Source organism: Mytilus galloprovincialis, chromosome 11, assembly GCF_965363235.1.
Source record: "Mytilus galloprovincialis chromosome 11, xbMytGall1.hap1.1, whole genome shotgun sequence".
NCBI classification, from domain to species: domain Eukaryota; kingdom Metazoa; phylum Mollusca; class Bivalvia; order Mytilida; family Mytilidae; genus Mytilus; species Mytilus galloprovincialis.
Window position 1 is genome coordinate 57,074,220 of NC_134848.1, and position 21,218 is coordinate 57,095,437.

Below are 21,218 nucleotides of genomic sequence, written 5' to 3' on the forward strand. Positions count from 1 at the left end.
TTGTTTTTTAACTAAAAGATATACTTCACAGTCTTGCATCCTTTATCAGAAAACTACAATAAAAAAAGGCGACTTGTACAACATGATGTTCTTGTAGTGCTGCCTTAAAAGCAATAATATTGTTGATTTGTTTATTTTTGTTAAATTGATGCAGAGAAAAAAAATTCCGAACAGAATAAGTATCAGATACGTGTAAGAATTGATATCAGGGAATAACAAATCTATTATATATCAATGCGAGAACAAACATATTTTTCAATACGTATGCAAATAAAGTTGGCTTCCGGGTTATTTTCAAGACTTTACTTTTTTATGCATTGTAAACAAGTGTTATGGTTTAAACAATATGTATTCTATAATAATTATTTATAAACCTAAAATCAATATATAGGATTCAAATGTTAATTATAAAATAAGTTAGTTTCATGACATTCGAAATCCGTCCTTGTACATTGTTTACAAAAAGTAAAATAACAAAAACACCCAGGAATATTCTAAGAAGGGAAGTCTTTATCAAATGGCAAATTAAAAAGCAATGAAAAACAACATTCATAGTCCTGAATTGGTACAATGTTTTGCTATTTTTGTGAATTTCATATTTGAGGTGTTTTAAATTGAAAACGATGAGATTATGTGTACCCAACATGTTGCATTAAAAAAGAACATTTCGCTAAAACACTGTTTCCTTTTTAAAATGTTATTACCAGTTCGGTCTATTTCTGTAAAAAGGAAGAAGTTGAATTGTCGTAAGTTGTCTTATATGAATGCATGCCACTTGAATAGCCAGTCAAACCTCTCACTTGTATAATAATTGATTTTCCGTAACAATGACAATACATGGTAAGCAAAATGATGACAAGAAGATTTTCCCCACACGATCGAAATGTGTTGACAATAGAGTTAGTTTCTGATTTAGTTTCAGGACTGTCAATTTCCTTCCTTGTAAGTAATCTTTTATATCGTGTTAAATCTGAACAACAGGAAGAAGGTAACATTTGATCTTGACATTTAAATTTCCCTTGAAGTTAAAACGCCTTTTTCTTTTTTTTCTTTTTTCCTTATATACTATAAATATTGTTCTTTTTGGCTTTCACAAAAATGTATCAACGGACATTGAAAAGTTTATTTCCTTGAAGGAAAATCAGTAATGTCATCCTTGTCCCCTATAAAAATCAAATCGTAGCTCCCTAGATAACGAATGCATTCATGTAATCTCCAAAAGACATGTGACGTCATGTATTTGAAATAACGAAATCGTCCAGCTTTTTTTAAAAGAAGAATGACCAATGTAGATATAAGTATCATGTCCGAGGGAGGAATAGACCGTACGTTTTGGAATATGAATCTGATAGTAAGAAGATGTCTAATTTCATGGTAACCTAATGTGCCTGTATTTGGCAACATCTTTTCCTTTATACATATGAGACTGACTGCATACAAGAGCTTCTACAGAATAATGAAAAGGAGCTTACACTGACCTTAACTTATTTTTCCGCTATTGCCAACGAAGCTCGGTCGAACTCTCTTCAAGATACCTTTAATCACTCTTTATTTTATTTTTAAACAAATAGATATACAGAAAGAAGGACAAAACATCGGTTTAAAAAATCAAGCATGTAAAACATAGAATATTGGAGCTCTTATAGGCAAAATATATTGAAAAATAAGTGTCGTTGTCATGTAAGATAACTCAAATCGACCATATGATAGGTACGGGATAGTGTTCCATGTATAGGAGTTCTTGTGTGAGTGAAATTTAAGGTTGGAATTTTGAGAAATAACATGATTAATAAAAGTACATATTTTTTATCATTTTACATCTAGTTAAAATTATCTAATATGAGCACAAAATTCTAGTGAAGGAGTGATACAATGATTGTGTTCTGTATAAGTATTTGTTGAATTGGCATTTTTCAAAAATATGTGCAGAATTTATATTTGTTTCAAATAGGAATAATAGTCGGCATGAGCCAATTTTTATTCTGTCCAGTACGACAGTGAAATTTTCATATAACATGTCATTACAAAGACCGTAATTGTCAGCGTATATCAGGATGTAAACCAAACAAATCTACATCCATTTTTTCTTTGGTACATTTAAAGCTTAAGTAATCATGTCGTCTGAAGTTCAAAAATATTTTATAAAATATGCGCACAAAAAAAGGTGATACGTTGAAACACGACAGATACTGTAAATTCTGAAATTATTGCGTGTTTTTTATTATTGCTAATAGAGCAATTGGTTGGGTATCGCAATAATTAGAACTGTCATTTAGATATATGATACATATATCTTAATGTAGATTTTCTTTTGAAATCGCAATAATGAATATCGCTTTTTTTTTTTGTTTCATGTAATGAAATGCAGGGCTCACTTCTTGCAACTGGCTAATTCAAAGGAATATTAGGTTGTTGTGCCATTTTCTTTTGTATGAAACCGGATATAGGACGTTCTATGATTTGGTGGAATTAAAATGTGTTTGTTTGCATACTTGTTTAATAATAATTTATAGGCAACTTTTTGTGTAAGAAATGTGATATTAAATGAGAATTTGAGTATTCAAGCTAAAACAACCATCCATATAAAAGTTTACTGACTCCATGGAGGTTCCAATTGGTCCTTACTTGAATCTTAAGTTTACGCTGCGTTTCAAAGAGGGTTATATGATGGTTCTCTTTAAGAAAAGACTTTGATGTGATTACTTCAAAAACATTTCATTTTCTTACTACTGCTGTAGCACATTATAGAAAATTATGAGAAACCTGCAGAAAAAAGCTCACCAAGAACTATGACTTGGTGTCCCTGCTAATTTTTAACACAATTCATCCTTAAAAAGGTTTTGAGACTTAATCCATGCAAAATATTTAATACAGAAAAGATGCAGTTTGATTGCCAATGAGAGTCCATATGACACAGAAATTAACAGCTATAGTTCTTCGTATGGCATTCGATGAGATTATCCCATACCGCAAAGTCAGCTATCAAGGGCCCAAATAATGCATAATATGGCATTGAAATAGCATCACATTTAAAAAAATAAAGTGTGCATACATATTTCAATGTGTATTTGCAAATTCCTCAAATAGGAGCAATATCACCATTGCTTTTTCTCGATTTAGGTTTTTGTCAAATTGGCGTTGTAAAAAATATGTGCAAAATTCATCTTTACTTGGCATTTTCATTCTGTCTAGTACGACTGTGAAGATTTCACATACCACCTCATTTCATAAAAGATCATAATCATCACCTTGAGTAAACCAATCAATAAACTATTTCAAACATCTTCTTTAAAACTACAGAATCAAACAAATCAATTCGAACTTAAACTGAATGATCCTTAGCGTATCTAGAAAAAAAAGATGGTGTATAATTTTTCTATTTCAAAACACGTGATCATCATAGCTAAACATAGAAGGTGGTGCAATATGCAGGGTTTGGATTATATCTTAAAAACTACAGCATTGACAGCAAATCAGACAAGAAGTTTAAGTATTCATTAGATCAAGATATACCTGCCCCGAAATTATCAGCCAAATCGGGTATCTGATTTTTAGGTGATTGCCCCTTAATTGATGATTATAAGGAAAGTTTGCAGTTTTCGGTTTTTAACATGACTATTATTATGTTCCGGCCGATCGGTGAACAAAATTGCTCAAATAATGAGGAAAGCACCAATTTTTGCATGATAGTACTTTTTTGTGAACTGAGCAATTTTAGCTATGGACCCACCCTCAAAATTCAATATGGCGGCTTATTTCAAGATGGCTGCCGTACGTTCTTAAAATATTTTCCAGTATTGCACAAACCACAATGGATTTCATGTTACAAGCACAAAAATCAACAAATTTGAATGACTTGGTGTACTTAGCAAGATTGTGTTTTGATCTATCTTTTTAATTCAAAATGGCGGCTATTTTAAAAATGGCCGCCTTGAAAAATAAGCAAATATTCATTTTTGAGAATTGACCTGAATATATTAGCATTTTGTTGATGTAAAGTGTCATTTAGTATCTGTCCCAGTTCTGTCCTTTTTGATTTTGCCTTGCTTGTCATTTCATACACAAAGAAGTAGCTTTCATTAAAAGCTGCACCATATGTTGTCTTGGGTCACACATAAAAGCTGTGATTTGGGATTTATCTGCCTTAAGATATTATTTAGTGCCTATCTTTATTTCTTTGGTCGCAATATTTTGCAATTTTAGATATTAAACTGTGAATTGAGAATCATTTAAACACATATCAGTGAATTGGCAGGAATTGAGGACAACAAGGACAAGAACATTGAAATGGCAGAAACTGAATCACTTGGGGATATAGAGAAACCCACAGCGGAAGACGCTTTAACAGAGGACAGCTGAGAAATGACTATTAAACAATTGTACAAAGAAATTTCACAGAAAGGAAATATAATGCTCAAAGAAAAGCTGAGATTTACCGCAATATAAAGCAGAGCGAAGTGCGAATTGATAAAATATGTATTGGTCTCATTACGTTTTAATCTAAACAGAAAGAAGCAATGCATATTAATAAAGAACAGATGGGAGCAATAGCTCGGCAATTTCATCAGTCTGAAGACAGGATAGACCAGAAAAGTAGTAATAATTGCTTGGCGGAATTGATTTTCAGACCAATACGATATTCAATGTTGTGGTGAGACGAATGGACAAACTGACAACAACTGAAGAAAGAGACACCGTTTAATTTAAAAGTGCATTTGAACAGCAGGGTACCTTCCAAAAACTGGCATCTGTTGTAAATGAATTAGTGGACAATAGAAATAAAGAAGTTAAAATTCCTGCAATGGACACATCATCTAAGCCAAAAATTTGACCTTCGCCAGTACAACGCAAGTTTACCAATGTACACAACAAAATCCATGCATTGGGTCTTTCCCCAATTGTAGTTCGCATAAACCATCAATCACGCCAGTTCTGTTGAAGGTGTCTTTGCCTTAAGTCAAAATCGTATGTCAGGGCCCTCTGCATATCGGACAGTTCAAATTATTCAACAACAATCTCCATTGAAGAACATACTATAAACCTCTAATACTAATCAAGGATACCAGCAAAAGGCTTATGTCTTCTCACGCACACTTACCATCTACTATGAGTCAATAATATTTGGTTCAGAGCAGCACACCATTACAGAAACAGTTGGCTGCAAGTGGATTCTATCAAGTTTCTCCAATGCTGAATGCAGTGCCTATACTTACGGTATCATCCCCGTCGAGTCAATGGCAAATCCCACATTTATCACTCCAAGTATGACAACCTCGTCAGCTCCTGGAGCTCTTACGGGCTTCCCATAATAGCAAGCTGACTCCACTGACCGATCCAGGAAAGGGCAGAGGAAACCAAAGGAGTGTGGCAACACCTCTTCTTCAGACTCCTCATTGGAGATAGAATATACCCAATGGCAAGAAATCTTGGTGCAAGGGAACGGAGCCGAATCCCACAGCCCCAAAAATGCAACAACTCAATTGAAGACGATCCATGACTTGGGAGGCGTTCATTGACCAATTTGAACGAACTGCCGGCAGATGGCAATGGGCAAACAGGACAAATGTGGGTAGATGTTGGCTTTGAGTACGCTCACAAGGTAAACACAGATGATTCCAAGGCCTTAAAAAAAAGCATTCATTTGGAGCAGCGCGTCAGCAAGAAAGCCGATCAAACCAGATTGGAACCGAAGCATTCGGTCGAGGATGTAAAGATAAAGATTCTTCAAGGAATTTTAAAGAGAGGAACCCAGAAACATTCAACAAGGCGTTAAAACAATTGATAACCTTAATAGCAAACCAGATGGCGATATATGGATCAAAAAGTGCCAATTATGACCATCGACAAGTCTACTTTGCTGATAACCGACCGATAAAGGAAATATAAGCAGTCCTTTGGAGGTGCATTACCTCACACAAATTGTCACAAAACTAGCTGATGTTATGCTTTCAACTAATCAGCATAACCATTGATTGGCCGATCAATATAACCTCGGTTCTTTTGTTCAAATAATCATGGAAGATCACCATTGCAATGGACGATCATCTAATCAATATACACGTGGAAGATCTCCTGAGCAATACAATCGCGGAAGATCGCAAGATAGAATTACACCCAAGCTTAATGCCTATCGATCAACAACACCCCACTAAGCTAGAGATCATATAGTCCCTATAGACAACGGTTAGCACCTCCACGGACAAATTTCAGAAATCCCGGTTATTTCAAACAACGGTCACATTCACCAGGATACGGAGCAAATCAAAGTGCAACCCCAACAATAGAGTCTTACAACAGCAAAAGGTCGGGCCAGTAGGCCAACGCACGATTTTAAAGTCTATTGGCCATGAAACATCACCTCATCACAAAATCGATCAGTTGCCCACGTCCTCGTCCGATATTGTCACCAGACGAACCATGTGAAAGAGCTTAGTATATGCAGCCATATTTGCAAATATATGTGTTATTAAAATAACCAAATTATTTTTTTTATATTTTAAAATTAATTGATAACAAATTCAAGAACATGAAATTCTTTTTTAAAGAATCATTATTTTAATTTCCGAAGTTATATAGAATACCTTTAGGACAATCTTGAACTTTATACCGTTTTCCCGCCATCTTGAAAATGGCAGCCATATTGGATTTTTCAGTGTGGGTCCATAGCTGAAATCAAAGTGTATATAACCAAGAACTACTATGCAAAGTTTCATGCTTTCCTCATCAAGTAAGCAATCTGCTCTAAATCTGCACCAATCGGCCGGACTATTATAGATAAGAATTAACTGTCAACAGCAAAAATGTTCAGCACAGTAAGATCTACAAATAAAATTAATGACCAAAATTGTCATTGTTGAAGACCGTGCAGTGACCTATAGTTGTTAATGTCTAATGTCATTTTGGTCTCTTGTGGACAGTTGTCTCATTGGCAATCATACCACATCTTCTTTTTTATATCTGACCCCTTAAGCAGTTATTGCCCATTAAACAACATTTTTTTTCAAAATTTGTTCATCTTGTTGCTTACTTTTATTAAAATTTCCTTTGTAACTGCTGAATCAATTTCAACCAAACGTGGGTTGGATAAGTTTGAGAGTATTTAGTGTAAATTTTGTTATGCATTTTCTTTTGCGTCAAGAACCATTGCCACTATTGCTAAAATGGAACATAGGGGAAAAACAACATGTGAGCGATTTAGGCTTTGGGGCCACTTATTTATTAATTTTTGTGTCAGATATCTTAATTGGATGATTTCGTTTAAGAACATGAGAGTGGGTCTAGTACACGGAAAAAAGTATGTATAATTCCAACCATTTGATTGAACGAGAAGTTAAAAGTGTGTGCTAAGTACCTAAGTGATAAGGTCAAGCCTCTTACTCTATATGTCATAGTATATTCACTTTCATATACTAGCTATTCCTTTGGAAATGTAAATATGAAATACATGTAACCACATATAAAAATCCGACTGTAGATGAATCATACATTACGAATACGGAAGATGTCATCCAACAGGGAATTTCCAAATTAATCCTATCGAACAAAGTACAATTGTACACTTCAGTACACGTTACAAAGTTAATTCGCACACTACATGAATAAGTATATACATGTAATTATTTGAAACCTTAGTCCCGTGCTACTTAATTACAATTTACAACTTGAAGTGAAATCTAAGTGTTTTGCATTATATGTTGTTATTACTAATCAAGCTTTGCGGATGCAATATCTCTTTAAAAATAGTGTGCACATTTAGGACATGGTTTAGAATACATGTGTGCTACAAACGATGGACAATCCGCTTTATAGAGAAAATCTTGATTCTGACCTTGAAGAACCCAACGGTAATAACACTGTAGAATCTATGACTATGTTCGACCGTGTGTTCAAAAAGGAATCATTCTGTACTAAATATCGTTCGTTTCTGTGCGTTGTTGGTGGTTTGTTAGTTGGTTGCTTTGTTACTGTTGGATTTTGTTATCTGTTCTTTAATCTAGGAAATAAACAAAACTGCAATGTTCAATCAAGTGGTAAGTATTTTATTACCTTACATAATACATATATTAATCCAATTACACATGAAGCACATTTTTATTCGAATCACATATTAAACATATTACAAAAACATATGTTAAATATGGATAATCAAATCGAAATATTTTCTCGTCTACTTCGTTAAAAAATAGTACTGAAGATTACTTTATGAAATACATATGGATCAGTACTTGTAGTAATGGTGAACTAATATTTAATTTACTGTGGATAAATTTATTTTCGTGGGTACCAATTTACGTGGTTTAGAAAAACTTGCATATTCGTGGATATGTAATTTCGTTGTTTCGTTGTTTCTAAAAAGTCTGCATACATTCATTTAGAACATTTTTATTCCATGGAACATTTAATTCGTGTTTCCCCTGTATTCACGAAAATCGGTATCCAACGAATATTCATGAATCCACAGTATAACAACTGCTATATGTTATTAATATTTACATACACCTCCTGATGAATAATTCGTCAATTAAAGAAGAAAAATCGTCAATCGTTGACTTATTTTGTATAATAACTTTTTAATTCTGAGAACTTTGTGACGATTGAAAATCAAATGAATATCTTAAATAATTTCTGTTAAATATAATCACAATTGTCTTAGACTTGAGATCATTTGATGCTTGGAATATTGTAAAGATATCTCTGTATTATTGATGACTGTATGGAAATTTCGAAAGGTCTCTTGAACATTGGAGTCACTAGCGTTTACTCCATGTCTTCTTTTATTCTCAAACTTGAAGCTTTAGCAGTATATCGGAAAATACAACAGCAACCGACAACAAGATTTTAGAATAAAAATATTGTTTGACTTTTGTTATAAAAAATGCAATTTGACATTTGCTTAGGGACTTTAAGTTAAGTATTTACCTCAGAGTTCAATATTCTTGTAATTTTACATTCTTGTATGCGCTTGTAACCAGCTTTTAACACACATTATATATAACAAACACATAATTATAAGTGAACCGATGATTATCAACGAAATGTCAACCTCGAGTAAAATAAATAACTTCAGAGCTACAATTGTAATGTAAATCTGGATTGATGCTCATTATATATATGTAATTTTATTTGTATATGTCATGGTTTATATAGTGTTTAAATGTCATAACATGTTATGATTATAGTTTAATTTGACATAAATGAAATATGAAACTCTAGTAAGGTTTACCCTTGGGTCAAAAGTTCACTAAAATAATCTTCGGTCACCACATTGAAATACAACGGACGATGATTGTTTTTAGTATTATTATAGATTGTAAGAAAGTTTACGATTTTGAATTTTCAAGGATATTGAGTCTTATTATCAATTACCTACTATAATGATATATTTTTTCTCCTAAAGACGTGGATATTGTGTCACAAATATATGTGAATAAAAACTTGATTATAACAAAAAGTCTTTTTTTTATAGTCAGTGCCAGTAAACAGGACGACAATCAAATTTCCCGAATGATTGAAGACGTTAACAAGACTAAAGAAGGTAATGTGGACAATAAAATCAACTAAAATTCAATAAACCTTAACCATGACGTGCATTCGGGTTGGTTTTTTTTTGTGTCATAGTACATTTGATACAATCCGGCCCTTATGTTGTATGGATTAATTGACTACCAATATTTAACTTTTTTCACATTAATGATCCAAGGACAGTTCTTTAATTTACATTTCTATTACATCTCCATGTATGCGGGTGAACTCGACTCCAATCTTAATTGACTAGGATTGTCAGTTTTCTTGTTGATGGTCTGTGGTTTTCTCAGGACACTTTGGATTCCTTTACCAATAAAAACTGGCCGCCACAAAAATAGCCTAAATGCGGTGCTTAAAAGTGGCGTAAAAACACCAAAAATCAACATCACCATCTCCATGTATATTTCCAGGTTTAAAAAATGTTTGAGGGTTCATAATGCAGGTTAATTATCAAAAAGCGCTTAAAACGCATAACATTGTTACTGTTTATTTCATTTATTTACACAACAATGATGCCCAAAAAAATATTAATTCTGATACCATGTATACATAGATATAAGACATAAACGTGTTCTGGTTGTTGTGGCTTTGTTTGTATGTGATTCATTTTAATTGAAATTAATTCACGTTCAAGATTGTTTTTTTTTTCTAGATCTCATGGTTATTCACGATATGAGAAAAGAATTGGTGGACTATCTGACGGATATTAAAAACACTACTCGTAAAGGTAATTTTATGTATAAACGTTTTACATGTTTGTAATAGCCAGAAACTCGATTGAAAACTGATGATTTAAACCAGTTACCTCGGAAAGGGCAGAATTACATGTCACATTTTGGAACCATTGAACTGGACAGAATTTGTCGATAACTCATGATAGCATGTATGTATGACTATTCAACTGAAGATTTTGAATATATGTTTGAATTACAGAACACTTTTTTTTTTAAATATGTCATCTAAACATAATATTTAGGTAATTCGACGTAGTATAATATGCAGATCTAACGATTGTTCATGTATGCGGTTTTGAAGAGTTCTAGGGTGTCTACATTTTTTTAATTCTTGATTTATTAATATGTCAAAATTGTTTGCATTATTTGTAATTTTCCTCCTCAATTTTCTTTGTTCTTTGTATGTTCGTCTTCTCAAGTGTATTTCATTTAGCTTAGTCAATCACTGAAAACTATCTTACGTGTGTGAAAACAATTAGATTCCCAAATACATCTAATATGATATATTTGACAGACAGCATTTGATATGGTTCAATTTTTGGGAAATATCTATCATTGATCAATGGCGACGTTAAGATATATGTCTCTCTGACAGATACATAAGGACACACCGTAACAACAGACATCTTGTGGTCAGTGTATAATCTTTCAAAATGTGTCTAAACATTTTTTGAAAATCGCACGATAACCTCAAAATAGTTCAAATTATAAGCTCCTCGGGTTTTTTTTATTATGTGATAGCTTTGCTGTCTTATAGAAATTATTTGATTACCAGATCAAATATTTCATGATTATTTTGTTAATGATTAAACTGGGACTGTATTTTTGATATTTTGATAAACTTGTTAAAAAAAACCAATTATTGAGTACGTGATTATATTAGCCAAAAAAAAATCGGTATGATGTAAGTACTTGCACACCTCGATGAGGGACCTCACTTATCAAGGATCGAAAGCAACCAAAAAAGTCTTGAAACATTACTTTTGTTTTATTATGCTGTTTTAATCTCTTTACTTGTAGAACTTTTGATAGTAAAGACGTCCTTTGATTCGACTTTGCATCTACTTAATGAGATACGTAAGACAAGTGAACAGGGTAAGATTTCATTCTGTGGTTTAATTCTGTACTTATACATCATGTCATTGTGTTATATTGCCATGGTTGATATTTGTTAATATATTTGTTTGTTTTTAGAGTAATTCAGATAATAACACAATGATGACTGCTGTACACCTATTATTGACATATTCATCTATTATGTCTGTTAGTTTTGTTCACACATTATTGTCAATATTATGGAATTTTATGCAACTGTAATACAAGTTAGAGGTTTATCTAGCTACACAACCAGGTTAAATTCACCATTTTCTATGTTTTACGAAGTCAGGAATATGAAAGTTGTTAACCATTCGTTTAATATGTTGGCGTTTTTGATTTTGCAATTTGATTAGGGACTTTCTTTTTTGAATTTCCCTCGGATTCATTATTTTTGTTATTTAACCTTTTATTTCTTTATAGTCACAACTTGATTTATCTTATAAACCTTACTTAACCTCAATTGATATGTTTGAATATACTTTATACATAAGTTCTTTCTCTTATTATAAAAACATATTTTTTTTATTTATTTTCTTATATTTAACCAAATGAAGATGGAACATACTATAAACTATCTATAAATACATGCTAGTATGGTTGGAGAAGAAAACCGTTGATACAAATTTCAGGCAATGTGTAGGTTATTGATGATAATAAAGGGCATTGTGAAATAAACTTTAAATTTACATTACTTATTTTTCAGAGCTTTCAAAAATAAACGAAACAAGAAACATAGCGTGGGAATTTTATGCAGAATTCCGAAATAAAAGTAAAACTGGTATGTAGGATTAACATGTATGTATACATATGTGGGTGTGGAAATGTCAGTTTCATGACGTCTTAAAAAACCATAAAATGAAGTTATATGGAACATTTCTATTGAGTATTTTACAAGGCATACACTTGTAAAAAAAGGCAATATTACACATTAATTTCTTGCAAAATGTAGTTTTTGAATGAATTTTTGATATAGTTATGAAGACATTTTATCAAACATTGATTGATCGATTTATTTATGTTTTAGAGCAGTTAAGCAAGATGCAATCAACAAACCAATTTTTGGAATTTCGTACTGAAATGCGAAACATGAATTTTAATGGTAAGTGAAATGAACCTGTTCAGCAGTCTCCTGATAGTTGACATAGTGAATTAAGCTACAGTTGTTGTCGAAATGTGTTTAACTTTATCTGTATTATGTTATTATCATTATGTATTCAGTAATTGTAAATATCAAAAGAAATCGTGCAATGTTGGTGTCTATTAATAAAACAAATTAAAAATATTGTCCAAGCGTACCAAAGCTATGATCATTACTCCCTAAATGCATTGCTATTTTCTATAATTTCATTGCATCAAATATTATTAGCACCAGCGTGTAATTTTAATTATATATCGAACAGAGACTATTTTGATCAAAGCTGTTAAAGTATTGGTTGATTTTTTTTTCTTTTTAAAAACACAAAATTGTGACAAAAATAAAGACCGATAAACAAAAAATATGCCTATAATTGTGTACATAAATTAGAGGTTCCATTCATAACATATACTTACACATAACAGTACATATCAGTAAAGAGGAGAATCGGACAATAAAGCTTATTATTAATGATGGAAATTAAAATTAATTATACGCGTAATTGAATTTGAAAACATAATAAACGATAATCATCTTTTATGTTTTCACTTTTAGACTTACATGTGTATGTAGCACACTTAATTGTAAAATAGAAAAATGTGTACGTACACGTGTAGGACATGAAATGGACTACACTGATATAGCAAATCATGTGTATATCAAATTGTATTTTTTAAAATAAACTTATAATATAGTCACATGTACATGTAACTGAAAGAAATAGTTCTTGAAATATTTCGCTTTCTTTCTTTTCTTTTTTTTGCCCTTGTTTTCTGTTGTTGCTAAAGTTATACAAATTGATTTATAATTTTAGTTTCGATACCATTTAATTTTGTCAACATTACATTTTACAGGAACAAGAATCATACAACAGTGGATAAATGAAAGTAAGGTACAATATCAAGAGTTTCGGAGAAAAAGTCAACAAGGTATTAAGACGATTCATAAATATTGAATGTATATGTCAACTCTTTGATAACGATATTTAACAGTTGATATAATAGCAACTAACTATTCAAATGTTTTGTGTGAGTTTTAGAGAACATTTTCTGGTGAAATATAAATTTAAATGAACTTGAAAGTAAACAGATGGGTTTCTTATTGTTTTCAACACCGAAAAATGACACAATGTGATTAGATATTATAGAAAATTGCAATGTTCCGAATGAATATGGCGGAAAATTTAGTTAAACTCATAAAGAATCTCTGATAAATGATAGACTGTACCTCTATTTTCTAGATAGTACTTGAACCTTTTAAATAAAAATTACCGAAATATATATCAAAAACAAACAGCAACATCAATATCATGAATATATAATATTGTTAGGAACAATTTTCGTGCATGTGTATAATGTAAACTAAAATAAACTCTGTGGCAATTTAATATACAATTATATGTAAATATATCAAGCAATGAGATGTAGGAATTCTTCAATTTGACAGCAGCCGATACAAAACATAAAAAGCAATCATAAAAAAGACATGTATTTATCAACCTGGTCAGGATCCTCTACCAACATAACATTCTCAAATACTCGAAAACATTAATATGTGACAAAAGACGGTAACTGAGAGGTTTTATATTCTGAAACAATCACATGATCATGTAGTTGGGTTAAGCTACAAATGTGGTCATTTAAAATATTGCACTTTTTCTGACTGCATATTTCAAATTTGTTTGTTTTCAAAAGTAACTAAACAAAGTATAATTACTTATTTATTTTATGAGGGTCACTATAAAACTCTATTTTAGACAAAACGCGCGTCTTGTGTGCACAATGTTGATCATTTCTTTGTGTATATTGAATTGAAACATATTTAGTTTGTCTGTAAAGTTTTGTATTTCAAGTTTCAGTAGAATTATGAAAACAAATCAGTGTCACCCTTCTATTAATCAAAATTTTCCTTTCAGATCTCATTTCCTTTCAGAAAATGAGATATGATATTTTGAAAGTCCTAGCAGCTACTGACATGTGTGTGCGGAATGAAACTTTCAATATGACAGGTAATAACTGTGGACTGTTTTAACTCTTTGTTGAATACCTTACCGTGTCTTTGAAGGGAGTGAAAGAAAAAACCAAAGGTCAACACCTTTTTCAAATTTTCTTTTACAAATTCTAACATGGACATTCATACCACATCTGCTTATATCTACTTGTATCATGGAAAAGTCAAAACCTTATTTCATCGTGTGCTTGTGGTAACATTGTCCCGTGAACATTTTAAGACTTTTTAAATTTTATTATGTATTCATCTGTAGAATTTGGGATTTTTGTGTTTCTCAAGCAGTGATTACGTTTCCATAAAAAGAAACAATAACAATCTACATAAACTTTGTTTATTATTTCAAACGTAAATTTTATGTTATGCTGATTGATAATTTATGGGGAAAAAATAGCAGACACAAATGATTTGACCATTAATTTATACTTACTAGATCTTAACAATTATCAAATTGTGTTATCATGGTTGAAAACCAGACATATGACTTATGTTGAAGAACCCTAATTAAAAGTTATATTTCCTTACTTATTGTAAAGTTTAGACAATTTGATAGAAAATGTAATTTGTGATACACACAATATCCTCATCAGTTGATTTATTGATTTCCAGAGCCAACACAGCCTACAGATATTGTAAGCACACGTCGGGATTGTCTAGCGTGGAAACAGAATGGTAGTTTGACCGATGGGGTATATAGTATTAGTCCTGATGATAATACGATACTAAATGTATACTGTGACATGACAACAGACGGCGGTGGTTGGGTTGTAAGTATAAGAATTTACAGTGAACTTTTTTCCAGCGTAGATATTAATTTGGCAAATGTGTTATAGTTGGTAAACTAAGTTAGCTGTAAGAGTTAGTCCTTACTGAAGTTTTGATAAACTGAGTGCAAAATTCATTTTCTCTTTCTTAGTTTCGATTTTTTAACGATATAAAAAGTAAAATGACAAAAATACTGAACTCCCAGGAAAATTTAGAATGGAAAGTCCCTAATCAAATGGCCAAATCAAAAGCTCAAACGACTGGATAACAACTGTCATATTCCTGACTTGGTACAGGCATTTTCTTATGTAGAAAATGATGGATTGAACCTGGATTTATAGCTAGCTTAACCTCTCATTTAAAAAGCTACATGTTTTACAACGCATATGTTTACTTGTCGTAATACAACCGTTCGCTATGTTGACAATACCTATAGCGACTTCCCACCAAATGCTTTGCACACGAACAATATGACAGGTGTTACTAGTGGGGGGATGATTCACAATTCTTTAACGTTGCAGTTCATGCTGAACGAATTATGCTCTATAGAACAAGTGTTTCCAGCTCGTAATTTTTACCAAGGTTTGACGATTTCTCGCGCTGTCCCATTTATAACTTTGTGTATGTATAAAGACAAAGATTTATTATGTATACCTAATGTGTGGTTTTTTTTAGTAAACTTTAAGAATAATTTTGCAGATGAGTAATTTGGATCTTTGAAACAAACGCAACTAATCCAAAAGATATGTATCTGCTATATATTGTGTTACTACGTGACATTGTTGGTATAAATGAAAAACAGTTGATGCAGACCACAAATTCAATCTTCACCATAACTTGTCAAAACAACACTCTAGATTACTATCATCAACTTGAAATACTTAAGAATGATTCTACAGGATCAAAGGTTTTACAATTGGCAATTATCTACAAGTATGGTGTACTTGAACTAGATGTCACTGACATGTGAATTTTGTGAATTAAAGATTACAATCTGTACAGTACAAGTGAAATCTATTTTGATTGGTGTAAATCGAAAATTATGATGATGATTAAAATAAAACTGCAATACAAACAACGACCAATTTGTGATGCCCCATTTAGGGACATTATGTTTTCTGGTCTATGCGTCCGTTCGTTCGTCAGTCCGTCCGTCCGTTTGTCCCGCTTCAGTTTAAAGTTTTTTGCCGAGGTAGTTTCTGATGAAGTTGAAGTCCAATCAACTTGAAACTTAGTAATCATGTTTCCTATGATATGATCTTTCTAATTTTAATGCCATGTTAAATTTTATTCCATTTTCACGGTCCACTGAACATAGAAAATGATAGTGCGGATGGGGCATCCGTGTACTTGGGACACATTCTTGTTAATTTTTATTTGTACATATATAGGTGTTCCAGCGACGATCTGATGGCAGCGAAAATTTCTTCAGGGACTGGCAGGCGTATGAAGATGGTTTTGGAACCCTCCACGGAGAATTGTGGATAGGTTATATTTTATTGATTTGTTTAAATTCATAACTAAGTAAGACACACGGATTGGACATGAATAAATATTAAAAGACCATTTACCATGTTTGTATTTCTATATCTATCAAATTCTTTTTACGAAGAATACTTATTGTAAGTACTAGCATATAGTCAAGAACGTTTAATACTTAACATTCTAAGGACATATATATATATTATTCAGGACAATAACGATTTGCAATATATTAAGAGCAGTACTTGACATATTTGGCATATCATATGAATACGATTAGTAAAAAGATATGAAAATATTGACCTTGCAACAGGAACATAACGATCAACTACAACTAAATAACATATATTGGTCAATACTATATATATACGTTTGTGTTTTGAGCAAAAATTAAAGAAGAGAGAAACTTCTGTATCTTGTGTATAAAGTAGTGAACAATATGTTATTATAACAGAAAGAAAAAACAATATTTTGTATTGTAATTATTATTTAAATCTATGTCTGTGCATATTAGTTACATTAGTAAATTACCACATATATTATGCTTCGTAATACATTTGTACTCACCACATGTGCTTTATCCTTTTTTTATAATCCATAAATATATATTAAAGAATACTTTCAAATTCTGTTCAATCACATCAAAATTCTTCAAGTCAAACTATAACTTATTTTTGCAATCAAATTTTAAAGTCTTTCCAGTTTAAATCAACACATGTTTGTTCAGTGAACCGGATATACAATAGTGGTTTTATACAGTGATGCTTATCAGGTGTGAAAATCAATTGTATTGGTTATTTAAATATAATTATGTATGTAAAACTATTGTATAAACTCATTTGATATTTTCCCTGGTCAAGTGAGGCTGTTAAAATACAGGGGCCCCTAAGTATGCGACCTGGGCTACTTAGGTATTTATATAGCAGGAAATGATTGAATAAAATATTTGTTATCGTTAAAAAAAAAAAAAAAAAAAAAAAAAAGAAGAGAGAAACTGAATAGACTAAATGTTGAGCACTAAATTACTCCGAAACGACAAGAAACGTTCAATATATTTAACGTATCAAGTCAAGCATAATAATATTTCGGCAGCATTTTGCAAACATAAAAGCAATTATCATACTTGTTAACATATTTTTCATTGTTTCGCAAATTTCAGGGAATAAATATCTACATATCTTAACACAAGTCCCTACAGAACTGCGCATCGACTTAGAGGCATGGGATGGCCAGAAGAGATATGCAAAGTACTCTTCCTTCGTAATTGGTGATGCTGATTCAAAGTATACTCTATCTGTTGATGGATTTGGAGGAAATGCGGGTAACTACCATTATATAACTCTACAACTGTTCCAATTTTATTTTTTTACAAATCAATCGTCAATACAAATATTGGATAAGTACTTAAATTCCGCAATTTTTGGTAAAAAATAGGGTGATTTTTATGCGGATTTCTTTTCCACGACTTACATAAGTTACATGTGACATACAAATCTGGATTGTTCATCAGGTTTGTACTTACATGCGCAGCACGACGGGTGGCACATGTGGAGCAGAATCTGCTCATTCTTCTGGATAACACGAGATTAGCCCCATTTAATGATCCTCTTCGTGTTGCTCTGTCTTCAGTTTTGTATATATATTGTGTTTTGTGGACTATAACAATTGTGAATGGAAATGAGGAATATGTCAAAGAGACAACAACCTGACCAAAGAGCAAATTACAGTCGAAGGCAACCTATGGGTCTTCACCACAGCGAGAAATTCCCGCATCCGGAGGTGGTCCCCAACTGGCTCCTCAATAAAAACTTGTTCAGTGAAAATTTACGTCACACTGAACTCCTAAATTAGTGATTGTTTGTTTGTCGTTTTCTATTTTAGCAATGGTGTTGTCAGTTTATTTTCCACGTATGAGTCTGAATGTAGCTATGGTATCTTTCGCCTCTCTTTTTAAGGGATACAATATGTTAAAAAATCGCATGCAATCTCTGTTTTGACATAGTCTTAAAAAAAGTCTTTAAAGTTGGAATACTTTTCGTCGGAATGAAACTCATCATGCAATAATTGATTTTTGTAATTCCGGATATGATGGATAAAATGTATTCGCTCACCCGTTTCACATTTCATCTTAAAGAAAAGTTATAGTCATTAAAGTGGAACTTTTCGTATTTGACGGGATCCATTTTAAAAAAATTCGTATATTGTTGTTAATACAGAGACGTGCAAAAAGTATTCAGTCACAATGGCGTCGTGTTTACGTTTCAAAACGAAAGTTGCAAAGTTCATGCTTTCACTGTAAATAAATCAACCAATCATATTCAACAAAATAAAAACTACCTCTAATACTTTGTTAAGTGTCCTTTTAGCCTGATTTTTAATATCCTTTTCGAAATCGACTTGTATAAGCACTGAATAAAGGCAGGGGTAATACTGACCCAAATACGATTGATTTCTTGGAACAATGATTTTGAGATTTAATCATCCCAGTACGTGTTTGAAGTTTTCTTTTTACATGTAACCAAACGTTTTCTTTTATATTCAAGTCGGGGAACTGTGCAGGCCAGCTCATACCGTTTATTCCGTTCCGAGCTACAACCTCTTGGGTGGACCGTGCACGATGGACAGGGGCGTTGTCATCCTGGAATAAATAATTTCCTCTCGGAAAATGCCGACCTATCACTGGCCACAAATGTTCATCAAGTATGTCTTGTCATTTGACAGCATTAATGTTGCCTTCTACAGGAGTAAGTGTACCGACGCTATTCCAGCAAATAGAACCCCAAATTATGACTATTTAGTTTGTGAAGTCCGCTGTTGCACAAGGTCCGGTCTCCACCCCTCGTCTCTTTTTCGCCATACGTACACACGTTCATCATGGTTTATCATGATTTTACTCATCAGAGAAAATAACCCTTTTCCAGTTGTTATTAACCGTCCATCTCCTTTTTTCTCTGCACCATGCAAGTCTTTTTTTCCGATTGACTTCCCGGATCATGATTGTTTTCTTATTTACACACCTGTGAGACCCATGTTTATGTAAATGGTGCTGGATGGTACGTTTAGGCACGGAACACAATTTTCCTCATTAAACTTGTTTGTTATGTCACATAAAGAACTCCTCCGACTTGTCTTTACAATGCGTTCAAGCTTGCGGTAGTCGCGTGGTTGTACAAACAATGGTCGGCCACTTTTTGGATTATTCTCCACAGAACCTGTGTCTATAAATTTTCGAATATTGTCAATATCTGTTGACTTTGGAATTTTAAGTATGTCAGCGATTTTAAGGCGTGAAAATCCATTCTGGAACATTTCCACAATCATGTTTTTGACATCCGTTGACAATTCTTGACCTTTTCTACCCATCTTGTTATTTTACTTGTTTAAACAAAACTACAATGGCAGACGACAACAATCGTCACATGACGGTAGCCCATGTGATACAAAACGCTAAAAGACTAGTACAGTGCTACTCAGTGACGTGATTGACGTGGAGCAAGGCCATTAAAAAGTCAGTCACCTGTACAAACCTAAACACGACGCAATTGTGACCGAATACTTTTTGCACGTCTCTGAAAAAAAAATCCATTAACTATGTTTGGCATTTTAATGACCTCGTCTATTTGTTTTGATTCGTCTTTATGATACACATCTTCTAAAGTTAAAAAAACTGCTACAACAATCATCAGAACAAATTTTAAAATTAGGCGTTGTCAGTTTTATGCAAACGTAGCTCGAATTTAGGATATGCTTTCAGTTATTTTAACAATTTTCTTTTCAGGTGATGGTTTAGCTTATCATCATGGACTAAAGTTCAGTACCCATGATCAGGATAATACACAAACAAGCACAACATGCGCTGCCAGAAACAAGGGAGCATGGTGGTATAAAGCATGTAGTCACTCCTCTCTGAATGGGGAATATCTCAAGACCAATGGTAGAGCAGATCAAAATATGGGAATCAACTGGGAAAAATTCAAAGGAGACCGCTACTCATTAAAAGGAAGCTCCATGATGCTTCGTAGGAAGACATAAAAAGCATTGTTTGACCTTGAGGTCCTGAAGTCATGAAAACTGTGTGTGATTAAACTAATTACATGTTTTCAATCTATTAAACCTATATTGTTCGTTTTACAATGTTTTATAACACAATAGTTTATGCAATGCAATATCTTTATTTTCATACCCGGCCATTACAGAAACATCGGTACAGAGCAGTCCTAAATATGTAAAGGAATATACATTTATTTACATAACATTTAATTACAAATTAGTGTTTTTGAAATAATATACAATTCACCCTGGTGGACCCACATATTTGTTTACACACTTTAAGAACCTATATTATCATTTTAGCTCAGAACTATTTTTAAATGGCTCATCGGTATTTTTTTAAAGGGCAATAGCTGTCGTTAATGTTCACAGATTTTGATATAGAACATAAAGAAAATGTATAACAAATTACAAAATTTTCT

General features: G+C 32.4%; 1 protein-coding gene across 1 annotated transcript; it reads left to right on the forward strand.

Moving 5' to 3' along the window:
* The first annotated feature begins 7,684 nt into the window (after nt 1–7,684).
* On the forward strand, nt 7,685–20,926 carry LOC143052438 (uncharacterized). Its single transcript, XM_076225469.1, has 12 exons — nt 7,685–8,030; nt 9,467–9,535; nt 10,178–10,252; nt 11,280–11,354; nt 12,061–12,135; nt 12,382–12,456; nt 13,347–13,421; nt 14,408–14,500; nt 15,109–15,266; nt 16,656–16,752; nt 17,906–18,067; nt 20,525–20,926. The coding sequence occupies exons 1-12, from the start codon at nt 7,790–7,792 to the stop codon at nt 20,776–20,778; spliced, it is 1,449 nt and encodes a 482-aa protein (XP_076081584.1). The 5' UTR covers nt 7,685–7,789; the 3' UTR covers nt 20,779–20,926.
* Nucleotides 20,927–21,218: the final 292 nt, after the last annotated feature.